General features: G+C 35.3%; 1 protein-coding gene and 1 pseudogene across 1 annotated transcript in view; one reads left to right on the top strand and one right to left on the bottom strand.

Moving 5' to 3' along the window:
• LOC109059404 (nuclear factor 1 X-type-like) overlaps positions 1-779 on the top strand; it is a 723,368-nt gene extending 722,589 nt beyond the window's left edge. Inside the window, 1 exon segment of the mRNA XM_042718695.1 lies at positions 381-779. Within this exon segment, the coding sequence (XP_042574629.1) occupies positions 381-395 (15 nt within the window). The 3' untranslated portion in view covers positions 396-779.
• Positions 780-8,501: 7,722 nt separating this feature from the next.
• Positions 8,502-12,772, bottom strand: LOC122136244 (annotated as a pseudogene).
• Between the last annotated feature and the right edge of the window lie 2,710 nt (positions 12,773-15,482).

The raw sequence follows: 15,482 nt of genomic DNA on the forward strand, positions 1-15,482 counted from the left end.
TGTATTAATTTAAAAGTTGTTCTATAAATGTGGGTCACATGAGTGATATTTGCATCATTTAGTTTAACATGTTAAAAATAAATAGGAATATAGGGCTAACATTTAAATAAGGCCTTTAAAACAGTATTTTATCAAATAATACAGTGATGAGTAGCAGACGTATAATGTAAAATGCCTATAACTGTCAGTTTTTATCCTCAGAAATTGATAAAAAAAAAAAAAAAAAAAATTGATATTGGCCTTGATAGTTGCTTATCGGATGAAAATACAGTCAAATCTTCCTGCACAAGATAAGTTAATAATATAATGTTTTCACTGAGCTAATGTATTTGTAGATTTAACACTAACATTGCCTTTATTCTTTTGTGTGTTTTTTACAGTCGTGGTTCCTTTGACGAGGTCCTGGCTGCAACCTGTCAACACAATTTGGAAGTTTTATTACAAAAAAATAAAAATAAAAAATCCTGTTTGAAAAGCCCCTCCAACCCGAAACGCACCCTAAGAAACGTGAGCAGCATATGATTGGGAAACGTTCGACCCTGTGTTTGCCAACCATCAGACGCCCCTCAAGCCCGCTCCTCCACCTCCGATAAAGACTTTCAGATCACAGCAGGAGGTGAGGGACTGACACGCACCTACAGCATCTCGCAAGAACCGGCACCAAACCAACGGCAGCATACAGGAGCAAGAACCCCATGAACACAGACAGAAAATGTTACTAAGAACAAGGATGTAGTGTACAATGGCTGGGATTATCAACAGTTTCAGTGGTGAGGATTCAGACACAACAAAAACGCAAGATTTTGACCAATAACACTTCAGTTTTTCTTTTCAAAACCCTTGCTGATGTTCAGCATACAGGCGACACTAAAAGTTATTTCACATCATAAGAGCCCAGGACGTTTTGCATTTTTAGCTAATTAGCATGCAGTAGAAACGTCTTTCTTTCCCTTTTGCGGTCAATTACTAAACTAACTACAAAGTATTGCACTACAGTAATGAGAAGAACACTAGTTTATGTGCACTATTGAAAATAGGATCGAACCGGCCGACATTATTTTGCACATTTTATTGAGGAGAAAAACTAACTGGCACACTAAAGCTACCCAGAGACCCATTCTCATTTCAGGCCTCAAATGATTTTTTTATTAAAACAAAAGTCAATTTCAGGCACTTAGTGCCAATTAGACAGCATCAAATTTTAGTTAGTACTTCTATAAGACGAATAAAGCCAACCAGCACACACTTAAGGTGCAGTCATGTTCACGAAATTTTGTGGGGAAAAAAAAATATTTGTGTGACCATCTTGAACCTAATGCAAAATTAAACTTTTTCATTTCAACCACGTGAAATTCCTGATTGCATGGATTCTTATTAAAGGGATAGTTCATCCAAAAATTAAATTCTGCCATCATTTACTCATCCTCAAGTTGTTCCAGACCTGTATAAGTTTCTCTCTCTGTTGAACACAAAAGTAAGACACTTTGAAGAATGTAGGGAACCGAACAGTTGACGGTAGCCATTGACTTTCATAGTATTTTATTTTTCCATTCTATGGAAGTCAATGGCTACCGTCAGGTAGTTTTTGTTTTTTGTGTTATTTTTTTTTTTAATTTTATGGAAGTCAATGGCTACCGTCATGGTGTTCGGCAACTTTAAAATTGTTTATTTGAAAAAAAAAAGAAAAAAAGAAAGTCCCAGATAATGCAATGCATCTTTTATTTAAAACTCACATTATTTTTTTTAATTAAAGCCATATGTCTAAAATATGTTTTAATTTTTTTTAAAAAAAGTCCATTGTCAACAGTGTAGCAATGCACACAGCACCGAATATGCTGGTGAACATGGAGAATTATGTGACCATCTTGGACCTGATTTGAAATCTGCTGATAGTGAAATTTCTATTCAAGTGGAATCAAATTAAAATGACTAGATCCCCCCCCCCACAACCAACCAACCAAACAAATTTTTTATAAATGTGACCGCACCTTTGTAGCCATGTGACCGAGTTATAATTTTTAAATTGTTTGTTTAAAAAAAAAAAGTCCCAGATAATCATTGCATTATTTTACGTCAACTCATTTCCTTTTTTAAATTAAAGCCATATGTTTGAACTTTGTTTTAAATAGTTTGTTAAAAAATTTAATTAAAACTTTTAATTAGAAGTATGAAACTTTTTTATGTAACAAAAAGTATTTTCTAGTGATTTTTTTACAGCCCCAGCTAGTCATTCTGTTATGTATAATGGCTGTTTTGAATTAATTTTCTCATTGTAGCGAGGCACAGTCAAAGTCCCTGATTCATTAGCACTAATAAAGACAGCCCTAGAGACACGCCCACTTCTGTGTTTTGTTTACGTACCCGTTTACACTCCCAGAAGTCTGTGTTCCAAGAGCACGTGATCTCGCTGCGGAGCAAAAGAATATGTGACATATCATAGCCGTGCTCAGAAGGAGGTGGGCCGCCCGGACCGCTGTTATTAGACAATTCACCATTCACTTCAGTAGCATTTTACTCTAAATTTGGTAACATTCGGCTTGGCTGTCTGCACATACACGCACTCTCCTCCGTAGACTGACTAGCTACAACAGGAAGCCTTTACTGAGTGAATTAGAGTATGCTCATCAGCTGATAAAGTTTTGTTTTCAACGCAACTGTAATCAGTAACCTCACAAAATAACTGGACTGCCTGACCATGTATCTCACTGCAGGGAAGCATTGTTGCCGGATGGCGGCCGTGTCATCGCTTTGGTAGAAAATTAACACGAGAATCGTGATGGCAATGGTCTTTTCTTTTCTAATCAAAGGAAGTGCCTCTGTATTCCCATTATGCAATTTGTTAAACATGAATTCAGGTTATTTTCTTGCATATAAGCTATAGCGGAGCGTGAAATTTTTATGAGAAAAAAAACAAGCGTCAGCTCACTAGTTACAAACATCTTTATATATACAGGATATATCCATATATATTTATATATACATTTTTTTTCTTATTTGCCTAATAAGCTCAGTGGCAGTCTAGTTATTTTTTGAAGTATGATCATAAATCAGATATCCATTTAGAAGTACCAGTCCCAAAAACCCAGTTCTGCACTTAATAATAATTAGAGCAAAAAAATAAATCAACTGGCAGAAATCAGATTTCTGCTGAAAATGTTATTGATAGCATGTAGTAAATAAAATTATAATAATGCACGGCTTTTTGAGTTTCTTTTGTGTTTGGACAGGAAGTATTTGTATTGCAAAATAAAGTGTGTTGATTGAGCCATGTGCAATGCCTTGGGTAGAAACTGTGTTTTGTCTCAATTGTTAGGGGTGGGTACAGGAAAGCGTAGAGGTGAAAAATCCTTCTATTATAGTAAAGTCCACGCTGTCCGGGACTCTAAACTACAGGGCGGAGAGAGCGAGAGATAATGGTCTCTGAAAGTTTTGGGAATTCGTTTTGTAATCTTTCCGTTTTTCTGCTTTTTTTAATGTTTATTTGTAATGATTTGTTCTCAAAACTTAGGAGGGCTGAAGAAGCAGTTTTTTGCGACACGTCAGAATATATCACTAAATAAAACAGGTGCTTTTTATGATCAAAGTACGTGTCGATCTACTATTATACATAAGAAGACGAAAAATAAGTGTTATCAAGACAAATTTTAGAAGAAAAAAAACGTTTCATTACTTTTCCTTTTTATATTTACTAAAGGGGGGAGGTTTGGTTCATTGTGGACAAGGTTGTTAACAAAAGGCATTTTTCCTCAGAAGCGATCAAAGAATGTCGACTGATGAATGACGTCCTAATAGGTTTTACGACTTTTTTAACTAGCTAAAACACTGGAATTTTTTCGGGGTATTTTGTGACTTCATGCTATGCATTCCATATATTCTAGGACTTCCATGCTTTGGATCGGCCCACGAAAAACTTAATTAGCGATGATCTTCCCATCTGAACTTTGGCTGGCTTTTTGCACAGAAGAAATTTTGAATTCGAATGAAGCTATGACAAGATCATTCCCTGTTTACGGGGAGAGGCTTTAATACCAAAGCTCGAAATAAATTAAAAATGCCCATTGAAAGCTAGAAATTTTGGAGTATGAAGAAAGACAGAAGGTGTGATGTGAATTTGTTATCTTTTATACTTTGAAAATTGTGAATCTCACAAAAACTTTCAAGATATGTACATGTACAGTCATGTTTCTACAGAGCCCCGCACATGACATGAGGACAACAGTATATTTATTGTGGCCATGAATTAAGAATTTGTTCCCTTGTTTTATTAATTTATTCCCTCACTTTATTTAAATTGTGGCTACGAATTAAGAATTGTTAGCTGGAATTTGTATTCATAACATTAATTTTTGTGTTCCTCATTTTTATAATCATGGAATTAGTACAAACACAAGGAAGCAAAATAGTAAAACAGTAGCCACAATTTATGAAAACGAGGGAAACAAAATTTGTAAAAAACATGGCTGCGATTTTATGAAAAAAATGAAGTCGCGAATTAGTACAACATAGCCGGAATTTACGAAAAACAAGGGAACTATTTTGTACAATGTAACCACGATTTACAAAAATGAGGGAATGTGTTTGTATTTGTTGGACGTGATTTACGAGAACATGACCACAATTTACGAAAATGAATGATGGAACAAATTAGTACAAACATGGCTACGATTTACGAAAACAAGGAAACTTATTAATAAGTCACAGAAACAAATTCTTAATTCGTGGGAAAGATTTTTTCCCATGTCATTTGTGGGGGGCTCTGTATATTTCATTCAGAAAATCATAGGAAAGAAAAAACAATATTTTGGTCAAAAATAAATGTTAAAATACAAAAACAATACTAGTGGTCCATTCAAAAAAAATATTTGTTTTCTTTTGATTTTGGGATGAAATGTGATCATTTTTGTAATAAGATTCACCCAAACAAATTCCAAAACAAAATCAGCTGACCGATCAGAAAGAGAGTTAAAATTGAACCCCTCCCCCTCTGAACCTGCAGCGCCCTCTACTGCCCCCCGTGTAAATGACTCTAAATATTTGTTTTGTGATCTAGGTTAGACTCAGAGCATCATAAAGGTTGTCCCTAAAAAGTGGCCCCTTTTGTTCACAGACACCATCTGTGTAATCCTGAGTGGAAGACCCATCTCAAAAAAAAAAAAAAAAAAAAAAAAAAAAAAAAACTACAAAATTCCCCTCGTTCAAACTTCGGTATTTCTCCTTCCACAACTTCTTCAAAGCAGTATATATTACGTACTAAAGGTAAATGCGGGGGGTGACTTAGTTCATCTTTTTATTGTTGAATAATTAAGAAAACTGTAAAAAATAGAAAAATGACAAAAAAAAAAAATAACTTTCTGTCTTGCTTTTCCTTCATCTGTAATCTTGTCTTCTGCCTCTTTTGGACACTGGAGTAGTCTATAGTTGCATAACCATCGCCCTTTTCCCTGTGCCCCTTTTCTCTGAACGGAGGGGTTTTAAAATGTAAAAAAAAAAAGTAAGAAAAAAAAATGTTGTCTGAGCAGAATGCAGTTAGCTCAAATGTTATTCTTGTCTGTACGCTTCAAAGTTGTATTCATACCGATCTCTCAGCTTCTCCATTGAACAGTTAATGTACGTGAACAAAGTTACGCCGGTGAGCTCTGGTGGGCCGTCCGACAGACGGGCGTTCAGCTGGACGTGGTTTGTGAAAACGATAGAGGCCGACGCTGGGGTAGAATAGGCGAGTTTTTTAGCTATTTATTTCTTTTTTGTTACCAAATTCATTGATTGTGCTATGATCTGTTTTGTATTGATATTGCATTGAGAATCTGTATTGATGATGCACCTTTGAATGGTTGTACGTGACCAGAAAAAATAATAAAAATAAAAAAAGTATTTAAAAAAGTTCCTGTCAAGACAAAGCACCTTAAAAACGGATGGTTTCAGCCCAGGGAAAGCGACCAGTTTCGAGCCCAGCGTTACGAGCCCACAAACTCATAGACCAAACGACGCACGCCACAAAAAAAACCTGAGCGAGACTAAAATTAACTTGAAAACTCACCAGCAAAAGCCCACATCATGGGCTTAACGAAAACTTGCTTCCTCCCACAAACAAAATATGCAATTGTGTCCACCTTTCCCGAGTCTGTGGACCCGGCGTCCGTGTTGGCTGTGATTTATTAACTATAAGTGAAAGCCATAGCGACGGACACGTGTTTTGGCGCTCTCGTTGTCCCTCCCTGGTACTGACCGTCCATTTTCTTTCTTTTGTATTTACTTTTGTACCTCTTGTGTGGAGTCGGGGCCACTTCCGGATGCGTTTGAGAGTAGCATTGAATCCTCGGCGGCTCCGGCCCATGGTTTGAAACTCCTCGAGCAGCGCCCTTCTCAGTCCACACGCCTTCCAGAGCTCCATGGTGAAATGCATGTGTTGATTACAATTTCTTTTCCACGCAGGGCATAAGAAAAACAAGTAAGAGCAGCACCTTTAAACTGATTGAATAAAAGGGAGATGTTCTTGACTGTAACGATGAGTCTGTGTGGTTATTTTGAAGTATTCAAGGCCGCACCAGTTTAGTCTCCAGCCACCCGGCCAGGGGCCCATCAAGGTGCCAGGCCAGGGGGCCTCAAAATGATTAAAACTGATGTTAAAACAAAATGTTAAAGGGAATAGTTCATCCAAAAAATTTAAATGTACTCACCCTCAGGCCATCCAAGATGCTAGCTGGAGTTTTGTTTCTTCAGATTTGGAGAAATGTAGCATTTCATCACTTGCTCACCAATGGATCCTCTGCAGTGAATGGGTGCCGTCAGAATGAGAGTCCAAACAGCTGATAAAAACATCATAATAATTCACAAATAATCCAGTCCATCAGTTAACAATTCAGACAATGTCTGAATTAGGAAAGAAATATGCACAGATCAAACACTGTTTACAAGCAAAAATAGTTCAAAACAGTTCTAAACAAATATGTGGGTGGATTTTGATGTGAGAGACAACAGTTGATGGACTTTGTCCACCGGAGGAAGTGTTATTATGAATTATGGACTCATAAAACATCTTAATGACGTATTTGTTTCTTAAAAACATGCAACTTTTCACTTCAAAATACATTTACTGATGGACTGAAGTGGTGTGGATTATTGTGATGTTTTTATCAGCTGTTTGGACTCTCATTCTGACGGCACCCATTCACTGCAGATGTGCAATTGTTGATGAGGTGGTGATGTGATGCTTTTTTCAAAATCTGTTCTGATGAAGAAACAAACTCATCTACATCCTGGATGGCCTGAGGGTACATTTTCGCAAATGTTAATTTTCGGGTGAAGTAGACTGTACCTTTAAAATAAGCTAAAACAACAAAAGATGTGCACCATATTGATCATACTGTGATGTGATATGAAGTAAATATTCACACAACAAAAAAGGTTTCTTTTTTCTTTCTTTCTTTTTTCTTTTTTTTTTTTTTTACAGCAAGTATTTATTTGATGTACCTTTGTCACATTAATTAACAGTCTATAATAATTATTTAATGCACTTTTTAAAGCATTTTCCCCTAAGTGAAGGGGATGGGTTTGGATGACAAGCATCAGCTAAAATGCAGTATTTTTTTTATTATTATTATTATTATTATTATTATTATTATTATTATTATTTTGTAATTGAAAAAAGGCATTAAAGTACATTGTTTACAGAAGTTAGTTTTATTGATCGGCACTGCATTTATGTAATCAATGCTTATGTCAGTTAAAATAGAACAAAAATAGCTTTTAAAAACAATAAGCAACTGTTAAGATTGTACTGTGCATCAAAGCAAAATTAAAAGTCTATTTGAAATATTCAAAGAAGGCCACATTTTGTATATGTATTTTCTCCAAAGGTTTTTAAATTTCTTTTTAAAATATTTATAATGATAAAATTAACATTTCAATCTGTTTTACATTGAATTATTTTTAAATTATATATCATTTGCAAGTTCCAAAACTGGATAAACAGTAATTACACGCATTTTAATGTGCCATTAAGGAAATTGAGCTGAAATCAAACCCGCTTGTGAGTGATCAGAGTTCATTTAAACACATGTAGACATCATAAACCCACTCTCATAGGTGGTAAATGTTTTATGATCGCATCCCTCCCAGTCGATGAGCTCTGAGCGATGAAACCACAGTGAAATCTCCCGCTCCGCTCCCTCCACAGAAACAGACCGCATGGACCACATTTCTGACAATGAATTTAACAGTGATGAAAGTCACTTCATCCATGCAACTTGTATACATGCAAAGGTTTATTGCTTAATTTTATGTGCACTTCAAACTGAGAGGCTGATTATTGTGTTTGACTGAGTGTGTGGCTGTGTTTGGAATAATAGTGTGCACTACATAGTGTGCAGTATGCGGTACACTAATACTTGGACCTCAGAAATAATGAGCTTATGTAACTACTGCTGACCAGTGAGACACTGAAATCTCCTCGAATTGCTTCCCGGTGCGGCACTTCAGCAGGGTCTGTGCATCCCACCAGCCATTCGTGTTGACCTCACTACATTATGTGCCCCTCCCACACCTGAAAACAAACCAATGAGGAGTGTGAATTTTCAACTCGTCAATCTTCATGACAGTATGTGGACATGGTAAAGATCTCATAGCACACAATGCTACACCATTTCCACAAAGTATATGCAAACTTTGTATTTATTGTATTGCATGTTTAAAAACATTTGCATTTTTAATCTAATATTTGAGTATAAATTATTTAGATGTTAATTGAAGTGCACTGCATTGTGGGACACTCAATTCTACTCTGCCAAATGCAGTGTTATCTGGGTTTTGCACTCTTGTGGATAATTTGCATTCTGCAGAAACAGTATAAGTATTATAGTAGTATGATGTATGTGTAAAGTAAAGCAGAGCTGTTTGGTTGGCCCTCACCATGGCAACTATGGGGCCAGAGGTCATGTAGTAAAGCAGGCTGGAGTAGAAGGGTTTCCTCTGCAGCGAGACGTAATGCTGAGCTAAAAGCTTGTCAGAAGCCTGAAAAATACAGTGCATGCACATTATGTAGAAACACATCACATACAGTCATGAATGATATCTGAGTGAATCACTCACCTGCAGCATCTTCAGACCCACCAATCGGAATCCTCGCTGCTCAAAGCGCTTGATGACCTCACCAATCAGACGTCTCTGAACGCCCATCGGGCTTCACTGCTACCAAAGTCCGTTCTTTAATGCCAGAAAAATCTACAGCAGGTCAAAAACAGATCAATATATGAGAGTCTTCATGCACATCCAATTTTTTATTTTTTTTTTTGGTTGAATGATAAATTTGTGAAAAGGTAGGAAACTGCACGACCTACTGACGAGTGTGAAACATACCAAATTATTGATAATAAAAGTATGCAGTTCTTTTGGAATGTTAGGATTTAAGATCTCATTTAGATTATATTTACATGAAAATTCTCAGTTTCGCTATAATTTGTGTAAGCAAATTTAATAAATGAAAAATTACCATCTTTTTTCCTCATTATTTCTTTATTTCTTTCTTTTTTTTACTTGTTTAAAAGAAGTGCGATTAACTGGATATCTTACAAATTTAAAACCGTTCTTACGAAAGTATGTGTCCCGTGTAAGTAAATAAGTGATGGACCTTGTTGTGCTGAGATCTATAGCAAAGAAAGTGAAGAAACTTTATACACCAACAGTTTCCTGTCATTATCATTACCTCATTGTCTTTCAATGTTGGTCATTTAGCAGCATTTTTGAATATTTATTGCAGAAACCGTGTGATATTTCATCTAATATCACTAGGCAAATGCAGATCAATGGCGTGTCCCATGACCGTCTCTCTATAAAGGCTGAATTTAGAAGAAAAGTTCCGTAAACGTGACACACGTGGTCGCTTTACAGTCGTTCCTTGAAGCTTGATCAAATTAAAGTTGTTCCACACTCGTGCTCTGGATTTGAACTCCACACGCTGCCAATATGCATTCAGTACAGCACTATGATTGGCCTTCAAACAGATATGAAAAAAAAAAAGTGGCGTGACATACAGCCAAGGTATGTGGACCCATACTCAGAATTTCGTGCTCTGCATTTGAACCCATCCAAAGTGCACACACACAGCAGTGAACACACACAACCGTGAAACCACACCAGGGAGCGTGACACACACCCGGAGCAGGCGGCGCCCGGGGAGCAGTTGGGGTTCAGTACCTCGCTCAAGGCCACCTCAGTCGTGGTATTCCCGTCCTGAGACTCAAACCCACAACCTTAGGGTTAGGAGTCAAACTCTCTAACCATAAGGCCACGACTTTTAGGGTTAGGAGTCAAACTCTCTAACCATAAGGCCACGACTTCCTTTATTGGTTTCATTAATAATTTTTTAGGTGTCTAAAAAAAGATATAAAATAACCTGCTCCTTAAAATACCCACCGTACTGTGGTAATACTATGATACATTTTTTATGTACTAATTGAGGTGGAAAAATCTGAAAAAAAGAAAAAAAAAAAATGGTTTTATCAGTGCAAAATACTGGTCCATTTTGTTTATCGAGTTTGAGATGTGAGTATTTTTATGCTCATTATGGCTGAACATGCTGTGTGGTTTGTTTCTGTTTTGGCCATGTGATGCAGACAATCCACTGTAATTTTGACCGTGCGGCAACTCAATCTATTACGTGAGCCTTCCCCCCCCACCACCCAATAACTTGCACAAGGTCCTGTCTAACCTAATGCAGTCAGCACTCGCACACGTGAACACAATTAACCAATCACTGATCACGTGAGGACCACGCACAGCTCATGTAATATCAGTGAAACGGAGCATGTGCATTGTTATACTATGACAAACATACAATAAATAAAGAGAAAAACCATCTAATGCTAAAATCTGATTTTAATACTTTGGTTAGCTGCAACAAACAAAATATACCAGTGATGTCAGGTACCAATGCAATGGTACATACTTTTATATATAGCCTACCATGATTATTTATTTATATATGTTGTTTATTTGTATGAGTGTTTTTTTTTTTTTTGTTTTTTATGAGGAATGATGGGTATGACATAGGTATTACAATGTGAAGGTGTTTTATGAGTTCTGTGTCCCTGTAATTCAAAAGGCTTAATAAACATACTTAATGGTGTTTTTTTTTTTTTTTTTTTTTTTTTTTTTTTTTAAATTCTAAAAATACTGAATGTTTTCTGTGAGGGGTAGGTTTAGGTGTAGAGTTGATGTAGGGCGATAGAATATACAAGGTTGTACAGTTTGTACCATAAAAAAACCATTACGCCTGTGGAGAAGAGTCCCTGTAAACCACCATTATACCAACGTGTGGTGTGGTGTGGTGTGTGGTGTGTGTGTGTGTGTATAACGCAGTAGCCTACTCTAGCATTTCCCATGGTAATGACATCAAATGATCTCAAAGATAAATTTAAGAATTTATGAAGTTATTAAATTAATATGTTATTTTGGTTTTTTCTATGGATGTATTAAAGTACTAACAGGGTACAAAAATCCAAAAATCACTGTATTAACTAATGTGTAAGTTTACCATTTCTGTTGTAGCTAACATATATATATATCTATATATATATATATATATATATATATATATATATATATATAAATAATTTTCTTAATTATGTGAACATTAAGGGAATGTTCCATTTTATCATTTTGCAAAAATTATATGAGTGTTACTTTTGAATGTTCTCTGAACGTTCTGAAACAAGTAATAACATTTAAAAAATGTCAGGCAAACATCCTACTAAAACTTTTGGGGAAAAAACTAAAACAAAACCTTCCATAAATTATGTATAAATAATATTTTTATGCTCACGTTTTGAGAGCATTATTAAAGACCAGATAACTTTGAACAATCATTCTGTTAATGTAACTGGAAGAACGTTTTTTTTTTTGAGAGAGAGAACAGTAGCCAAGAATCTGAAAACGTTCCCTGTTAGCTAGGACTGTACACATCCATAAATATCCCCGCTAACAAAAATATGTTCTAAGAACGTTTTGGCAACGTTCCCAAAAAGTTATGAATATGTTGAGTAGGCTATTCTCTGAATGTTCAAAACGTAAAAAATGTTTAAAAAACTTTAAAATTTTTTTTTTTTTTTTTTATGGTTTGTGATATTTTTAAAAATAATATACAAATTGTATTGTTTTGTAAACACTATGGTAATGCTACTTTTGAATGTTCTCTTAACAAAGTACTAACATATATATATATATATACTATTATATATTATATATATATATATATATATATATATATATATATATATATAAAATAAATTAATAAAAAAAAAATGTTATACAAACGTCCAACAAAACGTTCCATAAATAACACTGAAACCTTCGCCTTAAAGAAAACTTCTTGTATTATTGTTATTATTATCATGCTATTATTATTAGTTTCTTCACCAGCTATGTCCTGTTCTGGGATGGAAACGCGGATGGATGCAAGCAAACCTGTGTCACTGCTGAGGCTGCGCGCGTGTCCGTGTCCCAAAACGCGCGTGGAACTCCGTGTGGCCGCTCGCGCTACGTGGAAGCACAGAGCAAATCTAGCTGCCATCATTTTTTTTTTTTTTTTTTTTAATTTATTTCCAAGTCAAATGCGTCCCAAAACTTCACCAATTAGCGCTTTAACAACTCCAAGACTTCTGCGCGCTCCGGTGCTTTTAACCCCCGGACCGTTCACGCGCATACGCGGTCATTCACCTGCAGGTCAAAGTCAAGCGTCCCATCACAGTGTGTTCAGATGTGCGTGCATGCGTGCGTGTATCAGGGGGAAAAGAGACCCGCAAATTAGAGTGAGATACCGGTCATCACGTGTACAAACATACCTCTTAATTAACACCATTTCCTGTTTGGAGAGCCATGAAAGATGCACACACAACCGAACAAGCCAGCTAAAGAAACCCGGAGCGTTTATGTTACTAAATGAGCACATGGTTCTATAGATTAATTATTTTTGTTATGTACAAAAGAGCCTACATGGGCTACAGATTTTGCCAGACTCTAGCGGACATTTGAGCTATAAAAGTGAAGTTAGGTCGAAGGACAAACACACACGAATCGATGGCTGGCAGAGAGACAGAACAATAATGTTAATCTTTGGAGAAGAACAAACACAAGCAGAACGCACTACTTCTGATCATTTCAAACAGCTCATTAACTGATCACTGATCATCAGAAATGTGTTTAATTCGGCCTTCATCACTGATAATGTGAGTCGGACAACAGAGCAAGGCTATTAAAATGATTAAGATGGAATAATAAAGAAAATTTAACAAAATTATGTGATGAACATGAAATTCAACCCAATTGACAGATTTTCCTTCAGTAAACTTCACACCACCATCAGAGACGTGAATCACCATTAGACGGCGCGGTGATTTTTGCATTTATTACAGCATATTATTCACACAACAAACCAATGCATTTACAAGAGGCACAACATTACAGCAGGCTACAGCAGTCTAAAGTGCACTTTATTGGTCTATCAGTTAATCTAATAGAACTTCAACGAATTACATTGTTTGGTTTAGGGTTTTTGTGATAGAGGTTACATTTTAAACGATATCAAGATTAATTTCGGTGTAAATACCAGAAACAACAGTAACAAGTCTCTGAAAGAATCGCCTCAACCTGCCTCCACATGAAGCTGACGTCAACAGATCCCCAGTGACGTCACGCTGGAATGACAAGTTGAATAGAACACTTTACAAAGAGGCTTAAGAGGTTGGTTTGTGTTGTTGTGACAAATCTTTTTTTTTTTTTTTTTGCTTTGTCATTATGGTGAATGGAGTGTACACTGATGTGGGAAAAAACTATATACATACCCCTTTAGCTAAATTCATTACTTCAGACTTATATGCCCTCTAGAACTTGATTGTGCCATCCCAAAGAAGCACAAAGTCACTTTTACAAACTTTTAAATTAAATGTTCCCTCCTGGAGGAATGACCTGCACAACTCAATCCGAGCAGCTGAGTCCTTAGCCATCTTCAAGAATCTGCTAAAAACACATCTCTTCCATCTTTATTTGACCCTCTAACTCTAGCACTCTCTGTTCTTATTCTATTCTTATAAAAAAAAAAAAAACACTTGTCCCTTTTAGACTTGCACTCTATTCATTTGCTGCTTGTTTTCTTAAAAAATAAAAAACTTTTTCTTTTTGTATTCTATCTGTTCTTTTCATTTATTATACAATTAACAACAGCAAAAAAAGACCTCTAACACCTTTATTCTGTTTTCTTTTTATTTATTATATTATTTAAAAATCCCTTGCTACGTGTACTGCGTCAAGCTAACTGAGACTTGTTATAGCACTCTTATATCATTGCTCTTTTTCCCTTATTTTGATTGCTTCCATTGTCCTCATTTGTAAGTCACTTTGGATAAAAGTGTCTGCTAAATGACTAAATGTGTGTGTATATATATATATATATATATATATATATATATATATACATACATACACAGTAGTACTGTGCAAAAGTCTTAGGCCATTAGTATTTTCACCAAAAAAGGTTTTAAGCCATCTTTTGCAGTAGTGTGTCAGTAAGAAATATCAGTTTACATTTCCAAACATTCCTTTGCCATTAATTGTAATAATCCAGTGCGATCTTTGTATGCACAAGGATGATCTCACCATCATCAGGTCATCTGAGAATACATGAAGAAACAGAAAAAACTGAGACAGACTAAATCCAGAAGAACGGTGTGTGTGTGTGTGTGTGTGTGTGTTATATATAATATATATATATATTATATATATATATATAGTATTATAATATATGTATATATATATATATATATATATATATATTGTATCTATATATATATATATATATATATATATATATATATATATATATATATATATATATATACATGTGACCCTGGACCACAAAACCAGCCTTAAGTATACATTTTTCTAAATAAATAAGCTTTCCATTGATGTATGTTTTATTAGGAACTGACAATATTTGGCTGAGATACACCTATTTAAAAATATGGAAATTGAGGGTACAAAAAAAATCTAAATATTGAGAAAATTGCTTTTAAAGTTGTCCAAATGACGTTCTTAGCAATGCATATTACTAATTAAAAATTAAGGTTTGATATATTTACGTTAGGAAATTTACAAAATATCTTCATGGAACATGATCTTTACTTAATATACTAATGATTTTTGCCATAAAAGAAAAATCTATAATTTTGACCCATACAATGTATTTTTGGTTATTGCTACAAATATATCCCAGCGACTTAAGATTGGTTTTGTGCTCTAGATTCACATATGTATGTATGTATGTATGTACTCTTGGGCCAAGCCATTTTTTTTTTTTTTTGCTTTTATTGGTGTATATTCTAATCACAAATCACTGGTTAGGAAAGAATTGCACAAAGTAGCCTAACTTGGTACAGGATAGCCTTTCTGTTTGTTTTCTCTGAATGTTTAAGCAGTGTGGGTAAATTTACAGA

This window comes from Cyprinus carpio, chromosome A3 (assembly GCF_018340385.1).
Source record: "Cyprinus carpio isolate SPL01 chromosome A3, ASM1834038v1, whole genome shotgun sequence".
In the NCBI taxonomy this organism is placed as follows: domain Eukaryota; kingdom Metazoa; phylum Chordata; class Actinopteri; order Cypriniformes; family Cyprinidae; genus Cyprinus; species Cyprinus carpio.